We start from the raw sequence: 11220 nt of genomic DNA, 5'->3' as shown, positions 1-11220 counted from the left end.
CCTGTCTGCCTTGGGTGACCCTACCAGGGGCATGAAGCCCCAGACAGCAGAGCTCCCAGGATCATTGGAGCACTCAAACCCCTCCACCATGAAAAGGTGGCAGCCCAAGGAGAGGAGCTTTTCCTTTAAGTAAAAAAGAAATGAATAATTTTTGTATTTTTTCATGATCTAACCTTCTTTACTATTAAAAACATTAAGGAGAAAAAATATAGGGGAGACAGGGTATGGTTGTAACATAGGGAGAGTTGTAACACCACCAGTTCCACCATTCAGGGATAAGATAGGAGTCACATGATCATTTTAGTGTTTACCCGCTTCCTCCCCAATTTCATATTGTGAATGTCAAGGCTGGAAACAGGCACATGCAGATACTAAGGAGAAAAAACGGATTTTGATGTAAGAGTGTAAATTTTTTGACCATGACTATATTTTGTTTAGCACCTATACTGTTGCAGATAAAACCATATGACTTACATTAGATGAAAGTGTAATTTCTCAGGCAAAATGTGATGCTTTTTCCCGTGCTAATTTCAAACCGCTATGCTACTACAGCTAGCTAAACTTGGCTGAAAGGGTTGGGGTGGGTTGTAACACATCTTTAAAAAGTGTTACAACCATCCCCTTACATACAACTAAGAACATTTTGATTTTAATAATTTTACAGAATGCCTAGGCAGTGGATACAAAAGACTGATAGAGGTGTGCCTGCAGATGTTTTAAAAAAGGCTTCTGATGAGGTCACAAAGCAAGTCAGTTAGATCAGTTGAGAAGGCGCATGGGATCTGCCATGTAACACTGAGCAGATATGCAAATCACTGCAGAAGCTGAGAGAACAGGGTCCAGTGATCTTCCCAGTGATGCCTGGATGCAGATGAATCAAGCCAAGATGATGACGATATATGATATTCCAAGAATTTTGAAGACTTCTCTGCCTGCAGCCGCAACACCGAAAAACATTTAAGCCGGTTTCCAATCCACAGGTATTTGGCCCTTCAATCCTGACATTTTTGAGGGGTGTGACTATGCACCCTCACAAGTCACTGACCGTCCCGACCCAGGTACATCACTGACATCTGGAGCTTTCCAGGCGCTGTCTCCACCAACTCACCTGGGGATTGCCTCCTCTCCTCCAACTCAGCTGGGGACTACTACTTCTGGCTTCTCTGCAGTTAATGATGTGACCATATCCAGATGAGCAAAGCTCCTTGGGGGTGTCTCCTGGTCAGGTATTCAACAATGGCTCTGCTGCCATTTCCAAAAGCAGGGCCAAGGAAAACAACTGGCAGGATCACAAAGAAAAGGGAATCTGAAATACTCACTGACACACCAGTGAAATAGAACTGATGGAAGAAGAACAGAGAAGAGGAAGCAAAAATGTAAGGAAGAGTTTCTTTGCAAAGATTAAAGGCAAGCAAAAGAGGAAGGAGAGAGCCTGCCAAGAAAATGTTAAAAGCCAATGCTGAGGATTCTGAGACCTCAGACGATGAATATAATATAAATGTGCCCTATGCAGTCATCACTGTGACTCTGATTAAGGATACACACACATAGACACAAACACACACACTGACATTGGTTTTTGTTAGACCTACATGTTTGTTCAGTGTTCATTAAGCATACATTATACATGTTAAGGAAGTTTGTTCTAGTAGAATAATTTACACACATGCACACACACAGACAGAGTATATTTGAGTTATGGTCAGTCACAGAGAGAGAAACAGAGAGAGACTGTTATGGGCTGGCTCTAGAACCATAGCAAATCAAAGAGAAGCAATGCATGGGATAACTTAAAATGAGATTATTATTATTATTTAACAAAAATCATAACTGGTTAGAGAGGACAGGGAGAAAGGGAAGAGGATGGCAGAGAGACAGAAAGGAATGAGCTATTAATGAGAAAACACTGTGCATCTTAAGCTGGATATGATGTCTTTCTGAAGACACTGGCTCCACTTCCAATCATCACCAATTAACTAATCAAGGGGAGAAATGACAACACATAGACACAGGAACTCAAATCACAACAGTTATAAAATAAGCAAAATTGTTGCCATTTTGCTAATTAAGCCCTAATAATATCTATTTAACCTCTACAACAACTTGGCTGCAGACTGATTTATAGATCAAAAAACTCAAAGAGGTTAACTCTATATAATAGTTTGAAGTTAGTACCTCTGAGACCTAGAATTATAAGACTGGGATATCAAGGCAAAGAAAACTCAGTAGCTGCTGGTAGGGGCCATTCAGGGGCCTCCAGACACTCAGGGGCCCCTAGAAATTGTAAGACAGACCATAGATCTAAACCTGTAGCATCATTTATAGAGAATGACAATGTTATTACATTTTATTTAATGCATTCAGCTGGGAAAAATAAATAGTACATTTAGAATTGAATTAAGAAGTTTACTTTGTAAAAGTTTAAAGAATCATCTTGATAGTTTGATTGTTGTGTTACCATGGCTACAATATGGTGTAATCTTTGTGTTTGAATTGGGTTTGTTCACAAATACATTACAGCAAATAACCAATAATCAGTGATTGATTTTAAACTGGCCAATAAACCTGGTCTCCATCTCACAGACTTCACTTTATCTATATTTAAACATGTTAGTGATGCTGAGGTTCTTAGTAGGATGGGTTCCGGGGCCAGGGACGTTCTGTCTAAGGCCCCATATTACTTTGGGCCGGCCCTCCATGAACAGCTGCAGCGATGCGCATCTCTGGAATCTACCTGGAATCCCCCTGGTGGCCCCTGTCAGTCCTCCGATGCTTTGGAGACATTTTGATTCATCTCATTGTGGCATGTTTGGCTTTTTGCTGCGGTTCTAGTTATTGCTACAATATTTTGTCTGATGTTTATTTTGTGAACTCTAAATGCTCTTCCTTTAACACTTGAGGTTTTGCAATAACTTCTATTTACAGCTGCGAACCTCCAGCCCAGATCCCGTCAGCAGCGGCTTTAAACCGCCTGGTAATGACGTGAAGGAAAAGCAGAGTCAGCAGGTGGTACCACATGGTACCGGGTGGTACTGGGGCTTTGAGCTGCGTTGCGACTCGTGGTGACAGTCGGTACCGTGTCTTATATCAGGATGTCTGATATAAAGACAGACATTCTTTATATCTGTCAGTGGGACCGACTCAAGCTGGCTGTAGCGAACCGGGCTTTTAGCAGAATGATAAAGTTAAAGTCAGAAGTTTTCTCTGCAGCTGAAGCATTTCTATGTTTAGGGGTGAGGCGGGTTTTGTCCCACTATTGACGATTATAAAAATATAAATAGAAAGAGTTTTTCTAATGTCAACATCAGACCTACGTTTTTATTCACAAACCAGTACTATATTAAAAAATACTCTTGTCAATAATTTGATAGTTAGAGGACACAGATCCGCCCCCCGTCTCACCATGGAGCCGGTGTCTGAACAGCGTGGAGGCTCTGAGAGTCATTATTAGACAGAGGGCATTTTTACTATTTTTACTAAATTATTATATTTAGCTAAATATTATTGCTGAGGGGCACAAACAGGCCTTCTGACATGCAGATTAAAAATAAATTATTTTTATTTGAAAAATAAAAAAACAAACTCAAAAGGGGCACTAGGATAAAAAGGGCAGGGGCTCAAACACCCCCGCACATTCCTGTTCCCTGCGTTAAAGCAGCAATAACAGCTCTCTATCCAGACAATCTCGGGAGAGCCTTCAAAGAACGACCACTCACGCCGCCATCTTGCTCGGCCTTCGCCACAGTCGTTCTTTTTATTTATTTTTTTTAAATTGATAATAAAGGGGTTTACAGAACAGCAAAAATAACAACACAAATGAGTAGCATAACAGACAAAACAGCAATGCCAGAGTGTTATATAGCAAGCACAAACAAATCGAAAAGCAAATAAATAATTAAAAAGTTAACTCAGAAAGATATTAAAGTAAGAGCACATATCCATTGGAGAGATCTAATATATATTGTTTGAATTCCTCTTTAAAGGCTGAAAAGGGAGGTTTCTGATTTGAGAATTTAGACTTATGTATATGTAGGGCATTAGATTAAATATGTTAGTATTATTTATTATTATTTATTATTACATATGTTAGTAATATTAGTCGCCAAATATGATATTTGGCGACTAATAAAATTAGATTGATAATATAAAAATGTTTTGTTTTATTAGTGGGACAAGAGAAGAATCCAAACAACACATTTATATAAGTAAGGGAAAAGTCATCAAGAATTGTTTGGGAAATAAATATACAAATATCTTGTCAGAAAATACAAGAGAAATTACATGACTAGAATAAATGACCTTTATCTTCTTCAAGGAGTTGGCAGAATGAACAGTTCGTGTCAATGTCTTTTTTTGTATTGTTAAAGGAAAAACTTGCAGGGATAAAAATGATGGATCATCTTAAAAGACACTTCTTTGATCTTATTAATGATAAAATATTTAGATGGAAGACACCAGATTTTACCCCAGTTCAGGTTTGGGGCAAAGTTATTCCAATAAGAGAAAACATTTGGAACAGAGACAATGTCCTTCTGGAATAAGGCACGTACATCACGGTTGTTCTTTCGCTTGATAGTGGAAAAACAGATTTGACCAACATTAGTGTCAGCAGGTCCAGACCTGGTGGAGTCAGAACAGACGTTACAGAAGATTTAAAAAGCATTATGACACCAGACGGGATGGCATCAAAAACAAGCGCATATTCCTTAGGTGGTATGGGTAGACCAAACTTTTCTAGAAGTTTAGAATAAGACATTAAGACACCATCAGGACTAAAAAGCTGCCGTTCTGGTCTTCCACTGTCTACTGCTAAGCAGGAATGAACCATTTAATGCAGATCCAGGGGGTCTCAGGGCAAATGTGTGCTTTTTGGTCTGGAAGTGGTAACATTTAATTTTTACTGCTAAAACCAATTTTAGAAAACACAATATAATCAATTTTGTAATTGACAGGGTGTGATGGACCGAGTTAAAAATAGGAGGAGTCACAGGACAAATTAGAAAAATAGGGTTTTTTATTTTAACCCAAAGATTACAAACGACAAGATAAACTGAGCTCATAAATGAGGTCAAAGAAACAAAACTGAACTCAGGCAAAAAATATAAACAAACTGGCTGCACAAGCAAACCTAACTGACCTGACTTCACCTAACAAAGAAATGACACACAGGGGTTTAAATACTGGCTGATCAGACCAATTAAGACCAATTAAGACACAATAGGGGTAACTAAACAATACTATTACAAATGACACAAAACAAATAACAGTACAGCTAAGTATGGCTAAACTAAAGACATAAAAATAAAAAATAGTAAACTTTAAGTACTAATATTTACTTCAATACAAAACTTATCTAATTTCTATAAACAAAAAAAATAAAAATAAAAATGAAGTAACATTGTGGAGGACCCCCTGCTGGTCAGGGGCCCTTGGAATTGTCATAACTTTCCCCCCCTCTACGGTGCCCTTATCATACCGGTACATGGAAAAACCTTACGAAAGCCAGAAAGTACGACGCTGATAATTATAACTAGTATTATTGCGAGAGATTTGTGAGGTAACGCAGAAGAAAATAAATTCTCCATGTCCTCTAGAGAGCTTCGTAACTCTTTATTATAAGTTAGCGAGAGAGAGAGAGCGAAAAAAATGCGTGACGTGGAAGTAGTCGCTCTGGCAACGACTCTGTTTCAGTAACCATAGAAACAGTTGCGCTTGCCTGTGAGAATTGTTTGTGAAATTGTTTTGGCCTCCATGTGAAGTTGAGGAAGATGGATAATGTATTAGGACGCAGAGACTGTAGAGATGCCGAGGTTTTCAAGGCGTTTCTAATGAAGGACAGCACGAAAAGCAACCGGAATCTGTAAGTAATGCGTTTCTATCAGTTTTACTTCTTCACCACCGTTTCGTCCACTGTTAGCTTCTCTGTTCAAAAACACGTAATTTTCCATCATTATTCAAAGCAAAACTCACAGTATATAATATATTAAGTATAATTATGTCATATACTGCAATAGAGCTGCAGATCAATGATCACTTCTTCGAGTTTAAGATAGATATAATTTATAAAATAGAGTACCTCAGCTCCCTCATTGGAAATTCCCCAAATCTCTCTCTCTCTCTCTCTCTCTCTCTCTCTGTATATGTACAGAGAGAGAGAGGCTATTACCCTAACCCTAAAGAAAACTCTTGGCATTGATGATACATTTTTAGATAAACTGATGGGAGAGAGAGGATGCAATTGACAGAAGGCAAATACATCAGCACACCACATAGAAGGGAAGTGAGAATATATATATATATATATATATATATATATATATATATATATATATATATATATAATATATATATATATATATATATATATATATATATATATATATATATATATATATATATATATATATATTCCCTTCTCACCCTCCGGGTGGTCTCTCTCATCCTCTGAGCTCGGGTCCTCTACCAGAGTCCTGGGAGCTTGAGAGTTCTGCGCAGTATCTTGGCTGTGCCTAGAACTGCACATTTCTGGACTGAGATGTCTGATGTTGTTCCTGGGATCAGTTTTAGCCACTGCTCCAGTTTGGGGGTGACTGCCCCAATAGCCCCACTGGGGTCTTTACCTTCAAGGCCTTTCCCAGTTCCTCTCTCATGCCTTGGTATTTCTCCAGTTTCTCGTTCTGTCTGGATCTGGAAGTCCCACAGGATCTTAGCTCCGCCATTCTTCACCACCTTTAGGGGTGTTTTTAGGGGTGTTTCTGCACACTATGCCCACCGCTTGGTTATGTCTTTCCGTGTACGCTTTCCCTCCCAGCATCTTACACCCTGCTGTTATGTGCTTAACTGTCTCAGGGACCTCCTTGCACAACCTTACAGCTTGGGTCTTGTCTGGTGTGGTAGATCTGAGTCTCTATTGCTCTGGTGTTTATATATATATATTTATATATACTGGATTGAATTTACATTTTTACCACTTTTTTTTGGATAATGACTTGAGACCATATTTGTTGCGAACTGATGTAAAAATAAACTGAATTAAATTGAAAGTAACTTTTTTCTTCCAGCTATGAACATCTGACACAGTTACTCATCAAGGTGATTGACGAGCATACTGAAAATGCTGTGGATGTAGTTGAGGAAATGAGCCGTGATGTAAAGCGAGCTTTATTCAGCGGCATACAGGGGCCTTTGCGAGAGGTTCCACAAGTTTCATCTGCTGAGCTGCTGACAGAGCAACAGCGCACATTATTTTCCCAGCCAGAGGAAGTAGTAGCCCAAGAGGATGAAATGGTACTGGCTTTTTATACTTACACTTAAAAGTAGCTATATCATTCTGTGAAGTTGAGCTTTCTTTATGTTTGTTTTTTTTTCTCTAGGGAGAAACAGCTCTTCCTAATGTGAGCGAGATTGCTTTCTATCTGGAGCAAGCTGAAGTAGGTTTAGGCAGAGAGGAGATGCAGAGGATTTTTCTTGCTCTTAAGCATCTTGTTGACTCTGAGGGACTACCACGATGCCGGTTGTGGGGAAAAATTTTGGGAATAGAGAGTAACTATATTGTTGCAGAAGCTGAGTACAGAGAGGGAGAAGAGGAGCAAGAGAGCATTGAAGATCAACCTGCAGAGGAGGAGAAGGAGCCTGAAAATCCAGAGAATGAGCAAGTGGAGGTGAGACAAAATATCCACCATTCCACCAGCGGAACACATTCAGCCATGCCTGTTTATCCTTGTAGGGTCCTGGGGGCTGGGCTGGTGCCTATCTCTTGAACTATATACTGGTTTACTGCAGTTATACAAAAAGACCAAACGGTTAAAACAGTGTCAGCCCACTGGTGTATTGATGAAAGAGGATAAAATATGTGCATATCTGTCCAATCAATCAATTACGAGACAGTGTCAAAAGGAACAACAGACAGTTCAGAAACAGAGTATTAAACAGTTTACCATAAAACTCAGAATATCAGTAAATGATTAAAGCAATAAATTACAATAACAACAACAACAACAATAATAATAATAATAATTAATAAAATACAAGTCCAAATGGTTCTAACAATTATTTTAGCCCATTATCTGTATATATCTATTGAATGACAGATATATGGAAAGATTGAAGCCTTTTTTTAATCAGATTAGCGTCACTGATCACAGTTTTATATTCCAGGCAATTCAGTTGTTTATGTTAAGATTGCTTTTTTAGTTGAAGCCCGGGCAGACCAGAGAGAGACAGGTGAGGTGAAAAGCTGTAATGATGAAAAAATAAACAATTACAATCCTGGCAGAAACATGACATGACACAGACCCAACAAGAGTTTAACAATTTAGACTCCAGCAATGAACCAGTAAGTCAAAGCTTATATAATGAGGCAGGGAGGAAAATGACAAAGGAACCAAGTGAGTCAATCAGAGGGGATGTGTAACAGCTGCAGCAGCATGAGACCAGGGGAACTATAAGAGGAACACTACTTAACACAATGGGAACTAAACTAATATACAAACAGCACACAAATGAAGGGGGAATGACTAACACTGATTTGTACAGAAAACAAAACACAATAAATAACTAAGAAACTAAGCACAAAGGAATGAACTATGGAGAAAATCACCAACAATAATAAGCCATTATTAAATGCTTTTAGTGCTTTAGGATTTAGATGAGAACTGAATAAGAGAGAATAGAACAAAGATAAACAGATCAGGTCAGAGAAAGGAAACACAAAAACAAATCAAGCCATAAACATCAGTAGGTCATGATAGTTTAGGTCCAATCCCTTCAAATCTTCATAATTATGAGATGATTCCTCTGTAAACAACGCTTTCTGCTCTTTGGTGTGTTTTTTTTTTCAGGCAGATCCTCTTCCTCAATCAATTTATAAACCCCAACTTGATGCACCGAAGGAGGCCATTGGAACAGGTGCTAATAAATTTGCTTACTACGTGTGCAAAGAGCCAGGTCTTCCTTGGATAAAGCTCCCCTCAGTTAGTCCTGCACAGATCAACATTGCTCGTCAGATCCGTAAATTCTTTACTGGAAACCTGGAGAGCCCTGTTGTAAGCTACCCACCATTCCCTGGGAATGAGTCGAATTATCTGAGAGCACAGATTGCTCGGATCTCTGCTGGCACACAGGTTAGCCCTCAGGGCTTCTACCAGGGAGGGGAGGAGGAAGACGACGAGGAAGACGAGATACCCCGAGACAGCTTTGAAGTGAACCCTGATTTCGAAGACATTCCTGTTAGTGAAATGGCCGAATCATTGTCAACATGGGTCCATCATGTTCAACACATCTTGCAACAGGTAAATCCCTTCTCTCAGAAACAGGAATATTTTCTCAATTTCTCCACCCATTTACTGAGTGATCACTGATTCAGGGCCGCTGTACTTGGGTGAACATAGCTGTAAAACCAGATGAAGAGTCTAATGAGGATGAGGAAGGTGATGAGAATGAAGAAGAGTCTGAAGAGGTGGAGCCAGAGGTTGGACCTGCCTTGCTCACACCGCTATCCCAAGATGCAGGTCAGAGAATTTATATATATATATATATATATTCATTCATTTTCTTTTCACCTTGTGTCCCTAATGGGGTCAGGAGGGTTGCTGGTTCTTCTCCAGCTACGTTCCAGGCGAGAGGCGGGGTCACCCTGGACAGGTCGCCAGTCTGTCGCAGGGCAACACAGAAAACATACAGGACAAGCAACCATTCACACACCTAGGGAGAATTTAGAGACAGTCATGTTTTTGGACTGTCGGAGGAATCCGGAGAACTCGGAGAGAACCCACCATGAACAGGGAGAACATGCAAACTCCATGTAGAAAGACCCCGGGCCGGGAATCGAACCCAGGACCTTCTTGCTGCAAGGCAACAGCTCTACCAACTGCGCCACTGTGCAGCCCTATATATATATATACACCTACATACACCTATGTATGTAGGTGTGTGTGTGAATACATACGTAATATGATTCTCTGCATTTTTTAGTAAAATTTGTATCTCACAGTTGAGATAAAGCTATGATAAAAACCTTTACATTTTTTGAGTGAAAAAAAACCCTGAAAAGTTGTACCAAATACTTATTTTTCATTCTGTATTAAGCTTTATTTTAGAAAAGAAAAATATTCCCTTGCTAAAAGCATTTAACTCAAAAATTGCTTCCCAGTCTGGATAGCAGTATATGAATGTGAGTACTGTGGGTGCAGTTGGGTGTCAAGCATCTTTTAGTGGCATGTTTGACATAGAAAGCACCCAGCAGACTCAGTGCTTTCACTTTCTTCTTATCATAACTGTGAGTTGCATCATGTCAGAAGACAAAGGTTTTCATGATCCTGCAGACACACTTTTGGTCTTTTAGCTTACTCCATCAGTGGTATTTTTGTGAGACTGTTTTTAACTTAAAGAGGTCCATCATATCACTTTTATGACACAGATTATGAGAAGCGTTCGGCATATTTTAAAATTTTTAAAATCCTGCAGTCTTGTTGAGTCAGCTGAGTCTTAAATTTTTTTCTTGTGTGTCTTCAGAAATGTTTAATACTTCTCCATGGAGCTCCAAGGTGTCCACCATACTGACTTTTCAGCATGCCATAGCTGTGCTGCGTTCTAACCTCTGGCCAGGAGCATTTGCTTATGCATGTGGAAAGTAAATGCAGAACGAGATGGAGCTGTTTGTATTAGTGTTTTCTCTCTGTATGACAGTACAATAACTAAGACATGTCTTTTTCACCAATCTTAGGAAGTTTGAGAACATTTATATTGGATGGGGTCTGAAGTATGTAGGGGAGGTGTACAGCCCACCCATTCCCCCACCACCACTAATGGAATATCAAAATGGTCCAGAAATCACAGAGGGCCTGGATCCAACCCCAGAGGAAGAGCAAGCTTTGAAAGAAGATTTAGAAGAGCAGCAAGCTGCCCTGGAGGAGGCAGAGGCGTCAGAAGACGATGAAGATGAAGACTAATAAATATATAATCTAAATATATATTTGAAATCTAATTGTGAAGTGAATTAAATTAGAAAATAGATTTCAATGAAAAATTACTATTTTTCCACTTAATTAAAAACTCTTCTGATCTAGGGCTAAGCAATAAATCAATGAAAATAGATGTTGACATAGACATGTTATCAATATAAATAGAAAAATTGTCTGATAGAATGTTCAATAATTTCACTGAACTCTGATCCAGAGTTCAGTGAAATGGGGAATGCCGTGCCTCATAACTCCTTAAAAA

At 39.2% G+C, this 11220-nt stretch overlaps 1 protein-coding gene across 1 annotated transcript; it reads left to right on the top strand.

Annotated features, from left to right (window-relative positions):
* The first annotated feature begins 5682 nt into the window (after nt 1-5682).
* On the top strand, nt 5683-10970 carry rsph4a (radial spoke head component 4A). The gene is made up of 7 exons (XM_044128986.1): nt 5683-5860; nt 7062-7287; nt 7374-7661; nt 8841-9290; nt 9365-9509; nt 10513-10630; nt 10724-10970. The coding sequence occupies exons 1-7, from the start codon at nt 5769-5771 to the stop codon at nt 10947-10949; spliced, it is 1545 nt and encodes a 514-aa protein (XP_043984921.1). The 5' UTR covers nt 5683-5768; the 3' UTR covers nt 10950-10970.
* The last annotated feature ends 250 nt before the right edge of the window (nt 10971-11220 follow it).

This window comes from Gambusia affinis, linkage group LG10 (assembly GCF_019740435.1).
Source record: "Gambusia affinis linkage group LG10, SWU_Gaff_1.0, whole genome shotgun sequence".
NCBI classification, from domain to species: domain Eukaryota; kingdom Metazoa; phylum Chordata; class Actinopteri; order Cyprinodontiformes; family Poeciliidae; genus Gambusia; species Gambusia affinis.
This window is presented reverse-complemented; position numbering and strand designations above follow the sequence as displayed.